The sequence below is a fragment of the Pristis pectinata genome, chromosome 38, assembly GCF_009764475.1.
Source record: "Pristis pectinata isolate sPriPec2 chromosome 38, sPriPec2.1.pri, whole genome shotgun sequence".
In the NCBI taxonomy this organism is placed as follows: domain Eukaryota; kingdom Metazoa; phylum Chordata; class Chondrichthyes; order Rhinopristiformes; family Pristidae; genus Pristis; species Pristis pectinata.
The window spans coordinates 2663519-2683783 of NC_067441.1; the positions used below are offsets into that span (position 1 = coordinate 2663519).

At 56.9% G+C, this 20265-nt stretch overlaps 2 protein-coding genes across 5 annotated transcripts in view; both read right to left on the reverse strand.

Annotated features, from left to right (window-relative positions):
* The window catches only part of LOC127587036 (phosphofurin acidic cluster sorting protein 1-like), a 100447-nt gene that overhangs the window by 75986 nt on the left and 4196 nt on the right, over nucleotides 1-20265 (reverse strand). The window contains 10 exon segments of the mRNA XM_052045180.1: nucleotides 177-257; nucleotides 363-470; nucleotides 2079-2225; nucleotides 2444-2503; nucleotides 3586-3664; nucleotides 4146-4236; nucleotides 8896-9040; nucleotides 10095-10217; nucleotides 10868-10957; nucleotides 11177-11264. Of these exon segments, the coding sequence (XP_051901140.1) occupies nucleotides 177-257; nucleotides 363-470; nucleotides 2079-2225; nucleotides 2444-2503; nucleotides 3586-3664; nucleotides 4146-4236; nucleotides 8896-9040; nucleotides 10095-10217; nucleotides 10868-10957; nucleotides 11177-11264 (1012 nt within the window).
* Nucleotides 1-20265, reverse strand: part of sf3b2 (splicing factor 3b, subunit 2) — a 113587-nt gene that overhangs the window by 27148 nt on the left and 66174 nt on the right. The window lies entirely within an intron of this gene.

A 20265-nucleotide genomic window follows, 5' to 3' on the forward strand; every position in this document is an offset into this window, starting at 1 on the left:
AGCGCTCCCTCAGCCCTGTCCCCTGACAGTGTAACACTCCATCATCACTGCACTGGAATCTCTGGCCTGGATTATGATTTCTGTGGACTGGGCTCACCCACTACCTCGGAAAGGAGGGCAGTCCTATATACTCTGAGACAAGGTCGAACCCTCGGCTAGGAAACCAAATACTTTACCGGGATTTCGGACTCTGACGCCACATCCTCCGTGAGCTTGACACGAGACGCTCGGAGCTTCTCACTTGGTGTCGCCTCCAGCTGGCCGTTGTGAGAAGTCAAATGAGAAGGAAAGGAGGTATTAGTTCGAGCAACCCCCCAGGAGCACGCCTCAGCCCCACCCTACACTGCAGAGTCCGCAAACACTTACCGGCTGGCGAGTTCCTTGCTCAGGCTCCCTTTACTGTTCAGGCTCCCGAACTCCGTCTGGGAGCTGGACTGAGACATTCCCTCGAAAAAGGTCTACAGTTGAGGAGGAACATAGAACATGGAACAGTACAGCACAGTACAGGCCCTTCGGCCTACAATGTTGTGCTGAGCTATATAAAGCTGCCCCACAATCAATCTAGCCCTTCCCTCCCACAGCCCATAACCTCCATTTTCTTACATCCATGTGCCTATCTAAGAGTCTTTACAGGTCCCTATTGTATCAGCCTCTACCACCACCCAGCAGTGCATTCCAGGCACCCACCATCTCTGCGTAAAAAAAACCTACCTCTGACATCTCCCCTAAACTTCCTCCACCCACCTTAAACGGATGTCCTCTGTATTGGCCATTGCTGCCCTGGGGAAAGGTGCTGGCTGTCCACTCTATCTATGCCCTCATAATCTTATCCCTCTATCAAGTCGCCTCTCATTCTGCGTCACTCCAAAGAGAAAAGCCCTTGTTCGTCATTCTTTCCTCATAAGACATGTTCTCTAATCCAGGCAGCACCTGGTAAATCTCCTCTGCACCTCTCTAAAACTTCCACATGAAGTGACCAGAACTGAACACAATACCCAAGTGTGGTCTAACCAGTGTACAGGCTGCAACATTACCTCGCGGCTCTTGAACTCAATCCCCCAACTAAGGAATACCAGCACACCATAAGCCTCTTAACCACCCATCAATTGCGTGCAACTTTGAGGATCTATGGACTTGGACCCAAGATCCCTCTGTTCCTCCACACTGCTAAGAATCCTGCCTTGTACTCCACCTTCAAGTTCGATCTTCCAAGTATCACTTCACGTTTTTCCCGATTGAACTCCATCTGCCACCTCTCCGCCTAACTCTGCATCCTGTCTATACCCGTTGTAACCTACCTTCTATACTATCCACAACCCCTCAACCTTGTGTCATCTGCAAACTTACTAACCCAGAGAACGGGAGAGAGGGGAGAGAGAGAGTGTGAGTGTAAGGGAAGAGCCTGGAGAGGGAAAAGGGGAGCAAGCAAGAAAGAGATGGAGTGAAAGGGAAGGGACGGGACAGGAGATCTGAGGGAGGATGGTGGGCGGGTGGTGGAAGAAATGGGTCAGAGAACAGGAGTTGGGATGTCTCGGGACCATTGGGGGCCATGGTTAGGCTTCTGGCTTCTGCAGCAGACACAGGAATGGTGCAAGACATGGTGGGTCCAGATGCCCAACACAAAATGGGTCCATCAAGGGTTGACAGTACCAGGAATGATTGGGGTTCGAGCCCAACATCACTCTTCTGAAAGCACCCGAATCTCAGCAGCCACACACTAAGAAAAGGCAAATTACAAAGAGCTTTGAGAGACCTGGTGGTTTTCCTGTAATTGTGTCAAGGAAGCCCAGTTGGGATCCTGGGAGCAGACGTCGAGGACAGTTTCCCCAAGGGTGTCTCCTCCCCTCCCTTCTTTTCCATGGGAACACGCCTGCTCATTCCCTCATGAGTGGGCCTGCCCGTTTCCATGGGAGCAGGCTTCAAGGCCTGGCTGTCTCCAGGGTTCAGGCAGACAAACAAAATCTCCTGCAAGTAAAACCCCTTGCAGCCAGTGATGAATATCTGGGCATTGGACTCGTTGCTGGGCTTAGGTGTGAAAATCGAGAGGGGGAGGGGAGGGCTCACGTACTTCAGCTTCGCTTGGGGGTGCTGAGGACGCTCTCCGTCTCCTCCATCTCGGGGCCACTATCGCTTGGGTTGTACAGTTCCAGGCTGTCGTACAACAAGTCCAGGTCCTCCTCCACCTCCTGGATCTGCTCAGTGGACACGTTCTCCAGAGCGAGCACCTGACGGGAGAAAGAGGGCCAACACATTAGCTGAACTACCTAACAGAAAGCCTCCAGTTCAAGAAGCCCAACCAAGAGGTGGGGCAGCTTTTGAAGGGGGTGGGGGGGATTCTCTGCTCAGTCCCACACACCCAGGGGTATCAGACTAGGCTGCAATTGAGTCTGGGTCTTTCCTGCTACACGGGGGTCTCCTTCAATTTAAACGCACAGATACTCACCTCGTCGGAGACTCTGAATCTCTTGAGCAAAGCCACGAACTTCTGCTTAATATTTTGCTGCTGCAAAAACAAACGTTAAACGGTTAATTCGATTTCAGGAAACAAGGAGCGACACGTTGGTGAATCTAGCAGAGCCACCACCTCACAGGTCCAGCAGTCCCGGTTTGATCCTGACCTCCGGTGCTATGTGCGTAGAGTTTACACATTCTCCCTGTGACCACTTCGGGTGCTCCAGTTTCCTCCCACATCCCATAGACGTGAGGGTAAGTGGTGAAGTCTGGAGGGAGTTGATGAGAATGCGGGAGAATAAAACGGGATGAGCGTCGAATTGGCAATAAATGGGTGCTTGTTGATTGGTGCAGACTCATTGTGTCAGAGGTCCTGTTTTCATGCTGTATGGTTCTACTTTGATCTCACTTCTCCCGAAAATGCCGTTTCCCATTTGCATCACCTTGGCCTCAGGACCCCTCAATGGTACTCACTCACTGGAATGTCCAGCTGCCCCTAATTGAATAGGACAGTCCTGTATTTTTAACATCAAGACATGGTCCTGTGCTAAACACCTCTGAGATGGCCTTTTGTCAGGGCCGTGCTTAAGGGTGGCTCCTGGCTGGATGGAGTCTCGAGTTTGGACTTAGACAGTTAACATTGTCATGGAGGGCTGCGGCTCCCACAATTCACAGCAGCAGAGAAAAGCCCCTATCTTGGGCACACTGCACTCTGAGGACAAAAGATCACAAACATATTCCACAGAGCTTTTTTGGTAACTTTTTAATTCTCCCTCATTCTATCTTTCCCCTTTAATCAATTATGATCGAGGGGTTATTTCAATGGTAAACAAAACTAATTTTCCTTTCATTTTAGCTATTCAGGTCACCCTACAAGTATTTAGAAACAGGCTCACAACCCAGAAACACCCCCAACCCTCCTTCACCCTCTGCAGACAGACCAAGGCCCCAAGATACTTGTCCATCGGTCAAAACCCTTCCAATAGCCCTCACCCTAACGCGTACAGCACCCAGAGGGGTCAGGAGCCAAGAGTCAGGTCTAGCCCTGATGTATATCCAGACCACAGGCCCATCCTTCCCACATCCAGAGTGGCACCCACCACTTACGGCACTACTTACATTGCTCATTCCAGCTCGAGAGATGCCTGAGGAATTTGGCAGCTTCCTCCGTGGCTTCTTGCGTTTCGCGAGATCCTCATCTTCGAAAATATATCCTGCCAAGAGGCCAAGGATAAGATCAGTGTGAGTAAGGGCCAATGTCGTGGTAACCATAGACGATATAAAGATATAATGACAGTCAGTACTTGTAATGGGTGTGTGTGGGATCCGTCCCCCAGTGAGGGTCAGTGTGTGTGTGTGGGACCCATCCCCCAATGAGGATCTGTGTGTGTGTGTGTGTGTGTGTGTGTGTGTGTGTGTGTGTGTGTGTGTGTGTGTGTGTGTGTGTGTGTGAGAGAGAGAGAGAGAGAGAGACCCATCCCCCAGTGTGTGTGTGTGTGTGTGTGTGTGTGTGACCCATCCCCCAGTGAGGGTCAGTGTGTGTGTGTGGGACCCGTCCCCCAGTGAGGTCAGTGTGTGTGTGGGACCCGTCCCCCATTGAGGGTCAGTGTGTGTATGACTCACACCCATCAGAATATGTGCATTCAGCTGCAAGCACTCTTGACAATATCAAGCTGTAAGCTTCAGGAATTACCTGCCCATGTATCGGGTCATCGCTGACTTCCTGTTCTGATGAGAAGCTGTCGTCTTCGTCCTCTGAATAATTATCGATGTCCGGGGATCGATCTGTAGCAGATAAAACCCATCCCGGTCAACCTAACACACACTTCGTACAACTTAACATCGCCAACATTCCCTCAAACAATACACATGCAAGTACTATCCTCACTGTCTCAAAACTGTCTCACTGGAACCACAATGGTTTAAAGTTATCATCAAACCTTACAGCAAGGGAGAGGCCATTCAATCTATCGAGCCAGTGCTAGCTCTTTGAAAGAGCTCTCCTTTTAGTCCCACTCCCCTGGTCTCTCCCCACACCCTGCAAAATACTCTCCTTCCTATCTTTACTCCAGTTTCCTTTAAAAATTCCTTTTGAACCCGCTCCCTTTCAGGCAGCGTCCCCCGATCACAATAACCCACAGCAGGAACATTCCCCTCCTCCCCCTGCCGGCTCTTTTGCAGATCACCCTCACTCTGTGTCCCTCTGGTCCCCAACCCTGGAGCATTTCTCCTCATTTCCTCAATTGAAACCCCTCGTGGTCTTGAACACCCCAATTCAATCTCCCCGCTAATCCACTCTGCAAACTATCCCAGCTTCTCCACATTACCTGGGGGGTCCCTGGACCTTTCCTATAGATCTCCCCCACACCCTCCCCAGGGCCTGACCTCCTTTCTGAAGTGGAGGGCCCAGAATTGGCTCCAAACCTCCTATTGCAAGTCCACCAGTGATCCAATTGTGACCTGAACTCTGCACTCCTGCCAACCTCACACCACCTTGCTTACCAACCATACATCCACCTCAACCACATTCTTGCATTTACCCGCACATCCACTGGGTTCTTTGCTTCCACACCCTCTTTAAAATTAGTCTGTGTTCCTGAAAACATCACCTGCTGTGTCCAACCATCACCAGATATTTTTAGACCAATAAATTGTGACACAATATAAGGAGGACATTTCTAGTCAGTGGTCATAATGAAAACACGATGATGCTGGAGGAACTCAGCAGGCCAGGTAGCATCCGTGGAGAAAAGCAGGCGGTCAATGTTTTGGGTCAGGATCCTTTTTCAGAACCTGTCCTGAAGAAGGGTCCTGACCCGAAATGTTGACTGCCTGCTTTTCTCCATAGATGCTGCCTGGCCTGCTGAGTTCCTCCAGCATCATCGTGTTTTCCATCTAGATTCCAGCATCTGCATTCCTTTGTTTCTCTAGTCAGTGGTCTCCTGGGGATTAATCATTCATTCCTGGAGAGCCTCTCAACCACAGGTCACACAGGAAGCAACTCCGAGTGTGTGTGAACTGGGAGTATCCAGACAAATGTTGCTCCTTGACGTAAGGTGTTAAATGGGTGAAGTGGCCAGAACAGAGTAGGCCAGAGCTTCAGTTAATCAGCACTCCCACCCCCATAATCGCACATCCCTGTTGTATCTCAAGTATGCCACAAGGTTACAATCACTTGGTATAACTTCACATTTTAAGACATTGAATTTCATTGCGAGGTTTGAGAGTTTGTGGCCCCCAAGGTGGTTTGGGTGGTCAGTGGTCAGTGATCTGGGTGATTCCTCTTCCATATCCCACTTTCTCCAAGGAAGCTTTCTGACAGCACGGGAGAGGCCTTTCTGACTACAATCATACAGGGACATTGAGGAACAGGTATGCAGGCAGATTAGGGAAAAGTGTAGTGGGTGACTTCAACTTCCCTAATATAGACTGAGACCTCCTTAATGCAAGAGGTTTAGAATTTGTTAAGTGCATCCAGGAGGGTTTCTTAAATCAATATGTAGATAGTCCAACAAGAGGAGGGGCCGTGCTGGACCTGCTGTTGGGTAATGAGCCTGGCCAGGTGACTGACCTTTCAGTGGGAGAACAGTTAGGGTACACCTCCTTATGTTTTAGGAAACACCTCCTTATGTTTTAAGATAGCTATAGATAAGGGTAAGTATGGACCTTGTGGAAGAGTATTAAATTGGAACAGGGCAAATTACGAGAGTATTAGGCAGGAACTAGGGAGAGTTAATTGGGAACAGCTGTTTCTGGGCAAGTCCACATCTGACGTGGAGGGTGTTTAAAGACCAACTGTACAGAGTACAGGACAGGTATGTTCCAGTAAGGACAAGGATGGCAAGGTAAGTGAACCTTGGATGTCAAGAGAGGTGGTGAATTTAGTCAAGACAAAAAAGGAAGGGTATGTAAGGTTTACGAAGCTAAAATCAAACAGAGCCCTTGAGGATTGTAAAGAAGCCAAAAAAACTCAAGAAAGGAATTGGGAGAGCCAGGAGAGGCCATAAAAAGTCCTTGGCCAGTAGGATTAAAGAGAATCCCAAGACATTCTATACATACATCAAGAGCAAGAGGATAACTAGAGAGCAGGTAGGACCACTTAAGGATAAAGGAGGGAACATGCGCTTGGAGGCAGAAGATGTGAGAAAGGTCTTAAATTAGTACTTTGCATCAGTATTTACCAAGGAGAAAGACATGGAGGATAGGGAGATCAGAATGCAGTGTACTAATATGCTAGAGCATTTTGAGATAAAGGAGGAGGTAGTGTTGGGTCTCTTAAAGATCATTAAGGTTGATAAGTCCCCAAAGCCTGATGGGATATACCCCAGGTTATTGATAGAGGCAAAAGATGAGATTGCTGGAGCCTTGACTAATATCTTCGTGTCCTCTCTAGTCAGAGGCAACTGGTGAGTAGCTAATGTTGTTCCATTATTCAAGAAGGGAAATAGGGATAGTCCTGGAAACTATAGACCAGCGAGCCTCAAGTCAGTGGGTAGATGGGTGGATTAGTAAATTTGAAGACGATATGAAGATTGGTGGTGTTGTGGATAGCAATAGAAGATTGCCAAAGGATCCAGCGGGATATAGATCAGCTGCAGATATGGGCGGAGAAATGGCAGATGGAATTTAACCCGGCCAAATGTGAGGTGTTGCACTTTGGGAGATCAAATGTAAAGGGACCCTTAATGGTGTTGATGTGCAGAGGAACCTGAAAGTGGCAACAGGTTGATAGGGTGGTAAAGAAGGTGTACGGCATGCTTGCCTTCATTGGTCAAGGAATTGAGTTCAAGAGCCAGGAAGTTATGTTGCAGCTTTATAAACCTCTAGTTAGGCCGCATCTGGAGTATTGCATTCAGTTCTGGTTGCCCCGTTACAGGAAGGGGCGACACTTGCGGGCTGCCCCAGAACACTCTACGCAAAACAATGCATTTCACTGTGTGTTTCGATGTACATGTGACTAATAAAGATAACAACTCAGCTCATCAGGATGTGGAGGCTTTGGAGAGGGTGCAGAAGAGGTTCACCAGGATGCTGCCTAGATAAGGAGAGGTTGGACAAACTTGGGGTGTTTTCTCTGGAGCGGTGGAAGCTGAGGGGAGACCTGATAGAGGTTTATAAGATTATGAGAGTCAGAGAGAGACAGCTGTTATATTTTTCCCAGGGTTGAATTGTCTAATACCAGAGGTATCAGGGGGTAAGTTCAAAGGAGATGTGCAGGGCAAGTTTTTTTTTACACAAAGGATGGTGGGTGCCTGGAATATGCTGCCAGGGGTGGGGTGGAGGCAGATACGATAGAGGTATTTAAGAGTCTCTTAGATAGGCACATGAATGTGCAGAAAATGGAGGGATATGGACATTGTGTTGGCAGAAGGGATTAGTTTAGTTGGGCATTTGATTACTAATTTAATTAGTTCGGCACAACATCGTGGGCTGAAGGGCCTGTTCCTGTGCTGTACTGTTCCGTGTTCTATGTAAACTCCAATAATTGGCGGTCACAGGGAGAACGTGCAAACTCCACAAACACACAGCGCCAGAGGTCAGGATCGAACCCGGGTCTCCGGAGCTGAGAGGCAGCAGCTTTACCCGCTGCGCCACCATAGTTCACTGTTATACTTTTGGTCTTATTTCCGCATTATATGAATATTTCATCTTTTTCCTGTAGCTCCTTGGACCAAAGACTGTTGGGGACAGGGTCTTGCTCGGCAGTGATACTTCCCCAGTTGAATATCCTCGGCAACATTCTCTGTTGTTTAGTTTATGCTTTTCCTGTGAATGCTACTTATCTGATGCTATGTGCCTGTGATGCTGCTGCAAGTTTTTCATTGCACCTGTGCACACACGGACTTGTGCGTGGGACAATAAATTCGACTTGAACTTTGCTGAGGCAGACCCCCAAAGAATGGATGACGTACAGTACAGGGCAGAGTGGTGCAGCAGGTAGATCCACTACCTCCCAGCTCAAGGCCCAGGTTCGATCCCGACCTCTGGCGCTGTGTGTGTGTGTGTGTGTGTGTGTGTGTGTGTGATGGATGACGTACAGTACAGGGCAGAGTGGTGCAGCAGGTAGATCCACTACCTCCCAGCTCAAGGCCCAGGTTCGATCCCGACCTCTGGCGCTGTGTGTGTGTGTGTGTGTGTGTGTGTGTGTGTGTGTGTGTGTGTGTGTGTGTGTGTGTGTGTGTGTGTGTGTGTGTGTGTGTGTGTGTGACGAAATGCCAACAATGTGTGGTGGGTTAATCAGCCGCTATGAGTTGCCCCTAGTGTGGGAGTGAGGGCTAGAATTGATGGGAATGTGGGAAAGAATGTGCCACAGGGAAAATTAGTAGGGGAATGAGATAACTCTGAGAAGCCAGACTCGATGGGCTGAATGGCTGCCTTCTTCACCATCATAAGGAAATTCAAGAGCCCACACCTTGGAAACAGGGCTGAAATAAACCGTCTCACCTGACATCTTCAGTTTGGGGCCCTCGTGGTCAATTGGTTGACTGGACAAGGAGTAAATCCTCACTTCAGCAACAAGAACCGAGGCTTCCTTGATGTTGCTATGGAGACCGAGTACCTGCCCTCCTTCGCTGGGATGCTGCATGACCTGGAAACAGTGCAAAGGTCAAAGGGGGTGATCCTGGACACCGAGCATTTATATAGCACGTGAAACATCGCCATACGCCCCAGGGGTCAGAAACAAAGCCCTTAAGCCATGCAATAGAGACTCGAGAGACTGCAGATGCTGAAATCTGGAGTAACACAAAATCTGCTGAAGGAACTCAGCGGATTGAACAATCGGGTTGAAACGTCGACAGTTCCTTTCCCTCCACGGATGCTGCTCGACCTGCTGAGTTCCCACAGCAGATTGTGCCTTGCTCCAAGCCAAGAGAGATGCCTAGGGCAAAGGGGGACTAGATGCCCGGCTCCTGGGAAGGAGAGGTTGGCAGGTTTGGGTAGGGAATCCCAGAGCTTGGGGGCCCGGGCAGCTGAAGGCCTGACCGCCAACAGCAGACCAACGGGAATCAGGAGATACGGGAAGAACTGGAAATGGAGTGGGGGGGGGGGGGTGGTGGTGGTGGGTGGGTGGCAGAAATCTCAGGGGGGTTGGAGGTTGGGTCAGATTCCGGGGAGTTGGAGAGAGAGAGAGAGACGGGGAGAGAGAGAGAGACAGGGTGAGAGAAAGGGAGAGAGAAAGAAGACAGAGGGGGAAACACAGAAAGAGAGGGAGACAGAGAGAGAGAGAGAGAGAGACAGACACACAGAGGGGTGAAGGTCCACGGAAGGATTTGAACAGGAGGACCTTAAAATCAGAGCGTTGCTTGACCAGGTGCTGGCGTGGGTGTGTGAGTATGAGGGGAGGGGGGTGGGTGCATGAATGAGGATCAGTTGGGGCAGAGTTTCAGACAAGGACACGTTACGGAGAGGTCAGTCAGGAGCCCAGAGGACACACACGATTCACCATTCATCGAGGGATTTTGACTACGTTTACATGGAGCCCCACTGACGGCCTGCGTTCAACGGCCCGCGCAGTCCCGGGGCTGTGTTCCACACAGCTTCGCCCAGGTCTCCGGGGCATCCCTCATCCCCAGGAGGATCAGTGCCCCCAGAGCAGGGCCCATTCCCAGGGGGCCGTGGGGCGTGAGGTCGGTGGTACTTGCCTCAGCCATATTGATGAGTCCCACGGCCAGCGTCTTATAGCCCAGGATGGTCCGGTTCTTGTACCTCCTCCGTTGCAGCATGATCTGTAGCTTGTTGGCATCTCGCTTCAGGAAGTGGGGATACTGGGGGGGGGGGGTGGAGCGGGGCAGGGAGGGGAACTGGTTTCAGTGTCCATCCATCACACCAACGTGTCTGAGCCCCACATCCCCCACTCCTCCCCTCACCCACCTCCCCCTTCCCCCACCCACCCAATCTCCTCCCCTCCCAACCCACGTCCTCCACCCTCCTCCCCCACCCCTCCCCCTTTCCCCCCACTCGCCCCATCTCCTCCCGTCCCATAACCCATTCTCCCCTTCTCCCCACTCCTCCTCCCTCACCCCTCTGCCCTCAACCCTCCCATAACCCACCTCCTCCCCACCTTTATCCCCCACCCATCCCCTAAGCCACTTCCTCCCCTTGCCCTACCTCCTCCCCAATCCCCCCTCCTCCCCAATCCCAACCCTCTCCTTTAACATCGAGAGCAGGTTTGCAATACGCAAGTCCCCCCCATCCCCGGTTTGCCACTTACACGCGTTCCCGCACTGGGGAGCCGTTTATACCGGAAGCCTGGTGTTCAGCTGCGATGCCCCCACAGTGGAACAGCCAGGCGGCTGGTAGTTATTTAGAGATTCCCCCGAGCCCTTGCGCCCCCTCCCACCAGGACAGACACCCGCGGAGCTGCTCCCCTGCGAGAGGCATCGCGGGTGAGGAGGAGGAGGGTCGCCATGGTTACCTGAAGGGAGAACGTTAGCTGCAGGTCTGTCTCCGTCATGCTGCTGGCCGGGAGTGGGATCTCGTTCGAGCGCAGAACCCTCTTGGAGCCCTGCAATCCGAGGGAAGGGAGATTAACTGGAGGTGCAGAGACCAGGCACACATACCCGGCCCCTCCCTCAGGGGGGGGGGTGTGGTGTGGGAAAGGATCCCCAGCCCTCCTGCACAGCCGGGGGAGGAGGGAGGGGAGGGGTTGAGAGGGAGGGAGGGGAGGGGAAAGGAAGGGAGGGGGGGGGAGGGAGGGAGGGGAGAGAGCTGGAGCTAGTCTCACCTGCAGTTTCACAGCGATCACCACCGAGCTGAGATCTTTGTCCAACTCCTTCAGTACCAGAAGCTTCTTCAGGGTCAGGCTGAACAACCTGGGGAGGGGGCAAGGAGGAGAGGAGGGAAGGAGGGGAGAGGGGGTGGGACGAGGGGAAGTGGGGGGACGAGGAAGAGGTGAGGGAGGAGGGGGGAAGGAGGAGGAAGGGGAAGGAGGAGGAGGGAAGAAAAATGTGAGAATGAGGGAGATGCCAGACATTTCTTCACCAAGCTGGTGCATTCTAACAACCCCTGCAGTCAGGTCACTTCAGAACAGCTCACCTCTGGTGTTTCACAGTCAGGTACAGTTGGAGTCACACAGCACAGAAACAGGCCCTTCGGCCCACATAGCTCCTGCTATCCATCAACTAACCATTCACACCAATCCCATTTTATTCCCCCCACATTTCCATCAACCACCCCCACCCCACGCACACAGATTCTACCCCTCACCCGCCCACTAGGGGTAACTTACAGTGACCAGTTAACCCACCGATCTGCCCATAATTGGGATGTGGAAGGACACTGGACCGCAGCGCGGCTCCTCACCGCCCCTCCCGCAGCGCGGCTCCTCACCGCCCCTCCCGCAGCGCCGCGCTCCCTCCTCACCGCCCCACCCGCAGCGCGGCTCCTCACCGCCCCTCCCGCAGCGCGCTCCTCACCGCCCCTCCCGCAGCGCCGCGCTCCCTCCTCCCCGCCCCTCCCGCAGCGCCGCTCCTCACCGCCCCTCCCGCAGCGCGGCTCCTCACCGCCCCTCCCGCAGCGCCGCGCTCCCTCCTCACCGCCCCTCCCGCAGCGCCGCTCCTCACCGCCCCTCCCGCAGCGCGGCTCCTCACCGCCCCTCCCGCAGCGCCGCGCTCCCTCCTCACCGCCCCTCCCGCAGCGCGGCTCCTCACCGCCCCTCCCGCAGCGCGCTCCTCACCGCCCCTCCCGCAGCGCCGCGCTCCCTCCTCACCGCCCCTCCCGCAGCGCGCGCTCCTCCTCACCGCCCCTCCCGCAGCGCCGCGCTCCCTCCTCACCGCCCCTCCCGCAGCGCCGCTCCTCCCCGCCCCTCCCGCAGCGCGCTCCTCACCGCCCCTCCCGCAGCGCGGCACTCCCTCCTCACCGCCCCTCCCGCAGCGCCGCGCTCCCTCCTCACCGCCCCTCCCGCAGCGCGGCTCCTCACCGCCCCTCCCGCAGCGCCGCGCTCCCTCCTCCCCGCCCCCCCGCAGCGCGGCTCCTCACCGCCCCTCCCGCAGCGCCGCGCTCCCTCCTCACCGCCCCTCCCGCAGCGCGGCTCCTCACCGCCCCTCCCGCAGCGCGGCTCCTCACCGCCCCTCCCGCAGCGCCGCGCTCCCTCCTCACCGCCCCTCCCGCAGCGCGCTCCTCACCGCCCCTCCCGCAGCGCCGCGCTCCCTCCTCACCGCCCCTCCCGCAGCGCGGCTCCTCACCGCCCCTCCCGCAGCGCCGCGCTCCCTCCTCACCGCCCCTCCCGCAGCGCGGCTCCTCACCGCCCCTCCCGCAGCGCGCTCCTCACCGCCCCTCCCGCAGCGCCGCGCTCCCTCCTCACCGCCCCTCCCGCAGCGCCGCGCTCCCTCCTCACCGCCCCTCCCGCAGCGCCGCGCTCCCTCCTCACCGCCCCTCCCGCAGCGCCGCGCTCCCTCCTCACCGCCCCTCCCGCAGCGCAGCGCAGCGCTTCCTCCTCACCGCCCCTCCCGCAGCACGGCGCTCCCTCCTCACCGCCCCTCCCGCAGCGCCGCTCCTCACCGCCCCTCCCGCAGCACGGCTCCTCACCGCCCCTCCCGCAGCGCCGCTCCTCACCGCCCCTCCCGCAGCGCGGCTCCTCACCGCCCCTCCCGCAGCGCCGCTCCTCACCGCCCCTCCCGCAGCGCGGCTCCTCACCGCCCCTCCCGCAGCGCCGCTCCCTCCTCACCGCCCCTCCCGCAGCGCCGCTCCTCACCGCCCCTCCCGCAGCGCGGCTCCTCACCGCCCCTCCCGCAGCGCCGCTCCTCACCCGCCCCTCCCGCAGCGCGGCTCCTCACCGCCCCTCCCGCAGCGCCGCTCCTCACCGCCCCTCCCGCAGCGCGGCTCCTCACCGCCCCTCCCGCAGCGCAGCGCAGCGCTTCCTCCTCACCGCCCCTCCCGCAGCACGGCGCTCCCTCCTCACCGCCTCTCCCAACACTGGAGATCCCTCACTGCCCCTCCCGCAGTGCAGCGCTTCCTCCTCACCGCCCCTCCCACAGCGCGGCTCCTCACCGCCCCTCCCGCAGCGCCGCGCTCCCTCCTCACCGCCCCTCCCGCAGCGCGGCTCCTCACCGCCCCTCACGCAGCGCCGCTCCTCACCGCCCCTCCCGCAGCGCGGCTCCTCACCGCCCTCCCGCAGCGCGGCTCCTCACCGCCCCTCCCGCAGCGCCGCGCTCCCTCCTCACCGCCCCTCCCGCAGCGCGGCTCCTCACCGCCCCTCCCGCAGCGCCGCGCTCCCTCCTCACCGCCCCTCCCGCAGCGCGGCTCCTCACCGCCCCTCCCGCAGCCCGCGCTCCCTCCTCACCGCCCCTCCCGCAGCGCGGCTCCTCACCGCCCCTCCCGCAGCGCGGCTCCTCACCGCCCCTCCCGCAGCCCGCGCTCCTCCTCACCGCCCCTCCCGCAGCGCGGCTCCTCACTCACCGCCCCTCCCAGCGCCGCGCTCCCTCCTCACCGCCCCTCCCGCAGCGCGGCTCCTCACCGCCCCTCCCGCAGCGCGGCTCCTCACCGCCCCTCCCGCAGCGCCGCGCTCCCTCCTCACCGCCCCTCCCGCAGCGCGGCTCCTCACCGCCCCTCCCGCAGCGCGGCTCCTCACCGCCCCACCCGCAGCGCCGCGCTCCCTCCTCACCGCCCCTCCCCCAGCGCCGCGCTCCCTCCTCACCGCCCCTCCCGCAGCGCCGCGCTCCCTCCTCACCGCCCCTCCCGCAGCGCGGCGCTCCCTCCTCACCGCCCCTCCCGCAGCGCCGCTCTCCCTCCTCACCGCCCCTCCCCAGCGCCGCGCTCCCTCCTCACCGCCCCTCCCGCAGCGCCGCTCCTCACCGCCCCTCCCGCAGCGCCGCTCCTCACCGCCCCTCCCGCAGCGCCTCCTCACCGCCCCTCCCGCAGCGCCTCCTCACCGCCCCTCCCGCAGCGCGGCTCCTCACCGCCCCTCCCGCAGCGCCGCTCCTCACCGCCCCTCCCGCAGCGCCGCTCCTCACCGCCCCTCCCGCAGCGCGCTCCTCACCGCCCCTCCCGCAGCGCCGTGCTCCCTCCTCACCGCCCCTCCCGCAGCGCGGCTCCTCACCGCCCCTCCCGCAGCGCCGCTCCTCACCGCCCTCCCGCAGCGCCGCTCCTCACCGCCCCTCCCGCAGCGCGCTCCTCACCGCCCCTCCCGCAGCGCCGCGCTCCCTCCTCACCGCCCCTCCCGCAGCGCGGCTCCTCACCGCCCCTCCCGCAGCGCCGCTCCTCACCGCCCCTCCCGCAGCGCTCTCCTCACCGCCCTCCCCCAGCGCCGCTCCTCACCGCCCCTCCCGCAGCGCCGCGCTCCCTCCTCACCGCCCCTCCCGCAGCGCGGCTCCTCACCGCCCCTCCCGCAGCGCGGCTCCTCACCGCCCCTCCCGCAGCGCCGCTCCTCACCGCCCCTCCCGCAGCGCCGCGCTCCCTCCGCACCGCCCCTCCCGCAGCGCCGCGCTCCCTCCTCACCGCCCCTCCCGCAGCGCCGCGCTCCCTCCTCACCGCCCCTCCCGCAGCGCCGCGCTCCCTCCTCACCGCCCCTCCCGCAGCGCCGCGCTCCCTCCTCACCGCCCCTCCGCAGCGCCGCGCTCCCTCCTCACCGCCCCTCCCGCAGCGCCGCTCCTCACCGCCCCTCCCGCAGCGCGGCTCCTCACCGCCCCTCCCGCAGCGCCGCTCCTCACCGCCCCTCCCGCAGCGCGGCTCCTCACCGCCCCTCCCGCAGCGCGGCTCCTCACCCCCCGCCTCCCGCAGCGCCGCTCCTCACCGCCCCTCCCGCAGCGCCGCTCCTCACCGCCCCTCCCGCAGCGCGGCTCCTCACCGCCCCTCCCGCAGCGCCGTGCTCCCTCCTCACCGCCCCTCCCAGCGCGGCTCCTCACCGCCCCTCCCGCAGCGCCGCTCCTCACCACCGCCCCTCCCGCAGCGCCGCTCCTCACCGCCCCTCCCGCAGCGCCGCGCTCCCTCCTCACCGCCCCTCCCGCAGCGCGGCTCCTCACCGCCCCTCCCGCAGCGCCGCTCCTCACCGCCCCTCCCGCAGCGCGGCTCCTCACCGCCCCTCCCGCAGCGCCGCTCCTCACCGCCCCTCCCGCAGCGCCGCGCTCCCTCCTCACCGCCCCTCCCGCAGCGCGGCTCCTCACCGCCCCTCCCGCAGCGCGGCTCCTCACCGCCCCTCCCGCAGCGCCGCTCCTCACCGCCCCTCCCGCAGCGCGGCTCCTCACCGCCCCTCCCGCAGCGCCGCTCCTCACCGCCCCTCCCGCAGCGCCGCTTCCTCACCGCCCCTCCCGCAGCGCGGCTCCTCACCGCCCCTCCCGCAGCGCCGCTCCTCACCGCCCCTCCCGCAGCGCCGCTCCTCCACCGCCCCTCCCGCAGCGCCGCGCTCCCTCCTCACCGCCCCTCCCGCCAGCGCCGCGCTCCCTCCTCACCGCCCCTCCCGCACGCCGCGCTCCCTCCTCACCGCCCCTCCCGCAGCGCGGCTCCTCACCGCCCCTCCGCCAGCGCGGGCACTCCCTCCTCACCGCCCCCTCCCGCAGCGCGGCACTCCCTCCTCACCGCCCCTCCTGGCAGCGCCGCGCTCCCTCCTCACTGCCCCCCCCCCTCCCGCAGCGCGGCACTCCCTCCTCACCGCCCCTCCCGCAGCGCGGCACTCCCTCCTCACCGCCCCTCAGACATGGGACCAACCAGGACTAATAGGAAGGCTGGGAACAAAGTTGGATGTAGTCAGTTAAATCAACATCATCGGTCCGGTTTCAACAATTTTTAGCGTGGTTGCGATTGAATCAAAGAATCACAGAGTCAAATAACATGCTTCAGGAAAGCAGCCAACATAATCAAGGGCCCCTCCCACTCCGGACATTCTCCATTCTCCTCCCCTCCCATCGGGCAGAAGATACAAAAGCTTGAGAACACGTACCACCAGGCTCAAGGACAGCTTCTATCCCGCTGTTATAAGACTCTTGAACGCACCTCTTATGTGACAAAGATGAACTCTTGATCTCCCACTCTACCTTGTCATGGCCCTTGCACTTTATCTGTCTGCCTGCACTGCACTTTCTCTGTAAATGCAACACTAAATTCCGCATTCTGTTTTGTTTTCCTTTCGTTCTACCCCAATGTACTGATGTATGGCGTGATTTTTCTGGACAGTACGCAAACAAAAGCTTCTCACTGTATCTTGGTACACGTGGCAATAATAAACCAATTACAAGAACCATGGGACTATGCTGGCCATCAGGCACCCACTCATAAAGTCTGTAGGGGTCTCGACAGGGTGGGTGCAGAGAGGATGTTTCGTCCTGTGGGAGAATCTGGAACTGGAGGCCACCCTTTAACAATATGGGTGGTCCGTTTAAGGCAAAGATGGGGTGAAGTTTTCTCTGGGAATGGCAAACCTTTGGAACATTAAGAACGGTGAAAGTAGAGGTTTCAAATAGAGTCAGAGTTATACAGCATGGTGACAGGCCCTTTGGCCCGACTGGTCCGTGCTGACCGTTGCCTAACTGAGCCAGTCCCATTTGCCCCATATCCCTCAAAACCTTTCCCATCCACGCACCTGTCCAAATGCCTTTAGGCGATGGACTGCTAATCCATTGTGCTCTGCACACGTGGGTTCGAATCCCATCCTCGTTGTGAGCTGCTTGTTTGTGGAACGTGGTGTTGTTAACATTTATGGGCAGGCATGGTAGTGTAGCTGTTAGCATAACACTATTAAAGTGCCAGCGACCCAGGTTCAATTCCGGCCGCCGTTTGTAAGGAGTTTGTACATTCTCCCCGTGTCTGCGTGGGTTTCCTCCGGGTGCTCCGGTTTCCTCCCACATTCCAAAGACGTACGGATTACGAAGTTGTGGACATGCTATGTTGGCGCTGGAAGCATGGTGACACTTGCGGGCTGCCCGCAGAACACTCTACGCAAAGGTGCATTTCACTGTGTGTTTTCGATGTACGTGTGACTAATAAAGACATCTTATCAAATGTCTCATAATTGTAGCCACCTCTACCACTTCCTCTGACAGCTCGTTCCACACACCCACCGCCCTCTGTGTGGAAAAATTTGCCCCTCGGGTCCCCTTTCTATCTTCTCACTTTAAACCTATGCCTTCTCGTTTTGGACTCAACATCGTTAAGGTAGAGGTAGATAGATTCCTGATAAGTGAGGGGGTGAAAGAACCAGGGGGGATGGGAATGCAGAGCTGGGGTTACAATCAGATCAGCCACAGTCTTATTGAAAGGAAGAACAGGCTAGATGGACCGAGTGGCCTTACCCTACTCCTAACTGGTATGCCTATAGCAAGAATATGACAGTTCCCAGTGAGAAGGAGCCTATTTCGGAATCCCTGTACCCTCCTTAATATCCACTCTGTCTGATGTGATTATTGGTTAGAAATGCAAGGGTCAATTAGGCGTACAATGGCACAGTGATAATTACCCTGGCCTAACAATCCAGATTACGAGTTCGAATCCCACTGTGGCAGCTGGGAATTAAATGCAATTGTTTAAATAAATGAAGAATTTAAAAAATCAGTGTCAATAAAGGCAACCTTTATTAAGTTGTCTATTGAACTAATACCCAGAACAGGGCAGGTCGTCTAAGGAAAGGTTGGACAGCCTTGGCTTGGAGTTTAGGAGAGCGAGAGGCGACGTGATCGAAACGTGTAAGATGCAGTCATACAGTGCAGAAACAAGCGTCCATGCTGACCTTTTAATCCACCTACACCACTCCCATTTGTCCACATTAGCACCGTATCCCTCCACGCTCTGCCTATTTAATCGTCTGTCTAAATGCTTCACAAACGTAGCAAGTGCATCCGATTCCACCAGCTCCCCTGGCAGCGCATTCCAGATATCCACCACTCTCCGGGTAAAAGAACTTACCCCTCAGATCCCCTTTAAAACTCCTTCCTCTCACCTTATGCCCACACCCTCTTGTTTTTGATCCCCCTATCATGGGAAAAAGGTTCTGCCCAGCTACCCTGTCTAAGCCTCCCATGATCGTACGCACCTCTATGAGGTCACCCCTTCACTCCAGGGCACAGCCTGCCCGATTTCTCCCCATAATTAAAGTTCTCCAATCCAGCCAACATGCTCTGCCCTCTCTCTGCCCATGTCTTCTTGCAGCTCTTTGCTGAGCAATGTGATCGATGTGGACTTCAGCAAGGCACAGAGTCACACAACACCGAAACAGCACTGAGACCGTGTTGGCCATCGTTTACACTGATCCCATTCTCCCCATCAACTCCCCCCAAATTCCACCCCTCACACACACACACACACTGGAGGCCGACTTACATTGGCCGATTAACCCACCAACTCTGTCCACCTTTGAGATAGAACACAGAACAGTACAGCACAGGACAGGCCATTCAGCCCACAATGTTGTGCCGACCCTGATGCCACTGACCCTGCACTAATTTTGTATTCTATATGTACCGTTTTTTGCACTATTTGTACTTGCAAAAACTTTCCTCTCTGTGTTTATTGTATGTCCTCTGTATGTCCTCTGTTGTGTGAGTCTCGGGGAAACAACATTTCGTTCCTCCGTGTGTTTTACAGCATGTGGGTGAATGACAATAAAGTATAATTTTTTTCAATATATACTAAATGTCCTCCTCCTGTATCATCCATACCCCTGATTGCCTTCATATTCATGTGTCTATCTAAAAGCCTCAAACTCCACCAAACTGGCTGCTTTCACCATTGCCCCTGGTAACCCACTCCAGGCACCTACCACTCTTTGTAAAAAAAACTTACCCCTCGTGTTGTCTTTAAACTTCCCTCCTCTATCCTTAACAGCATGTCCTCTACTGTTTGACATTTCTACCCTGGGGAAAAGATTCTGACTGGCTACCCTATCTCTGCCTCTCATAATCTTACAAACCTCTATCGGGTCTCCCCTCAGCCTCCAAGGCTTTAGGGAGAACAACCCAAGTTTGTCCAACCTTCCCTTATAGCTCAGACCCACGCAGTCACAGGGAGAACGTGCAAACTCCACACACACAGCGCTGGAGGTCAGGATCGAACCCAGGTCTTTGGCACTACAAGCCAGCAGCTCTACCCGCTGCGCCACAGACTCCACACCCAGCAAGGAGAAGCAGCAACATCAAGGGCCCTCTGTGTCTGTCCACAGGTACCCCCACCCCTTCGGTCTCGCATCCCCCCCCCACCTTCCCTACACCACGTGCCCCATTTCCCTGCACTCTGACCCTGCTTGGGTCAGAGGGCCTGTCTGTGTGCTGTACAATTCCATAGAGAAATTTCTTCTCATCTCTGCCCCAAATGGTCAACCAGTTTTTAATGAGGGTTGTGAGCTCTGGGTGATCCCAATTTCTGTCATGGCAACTTTCTCTTTTGCTATCAGCACATCAGGATCTCCCCATCACACAGTGACTTGATAGAGGTTTACAAGATGATAAGAGGCATAGATCGAGTGGACAGTCAGGGACTTTTTTCCCAGGATGAAAACGGCTCACACGATGGGACATAATTTTAAGGTGATTGGAGGAAGGTACAGGGGGGATGTAAGAGGCAAGTTTTTTGTTTACACAGAGAGTGGTGGGTGTGTGGAACGTACTGCCGGCAGAAGTGGTGGAGGCAGATACATTAGGGACATTTAAGAGACTCTTAGATAGCCACACAAACGATAGAAAATCTTATAGATAAGATAGATCTTAGAGCAGGATAAAATATCGGCACAACATTGTGAGCCGAAGGGCCTGTACTGTGCTGTAATGCTCTATGTACCTACTCTCTTATAACTGTCTGCAGCCCCTCTCTCTCTAATCTCTCTTCACATTGCACTTTTTTTCACTCACGCACTCTGCAATCTCTCTCTGCCATCTCCCACAGTGCAGACTGTGC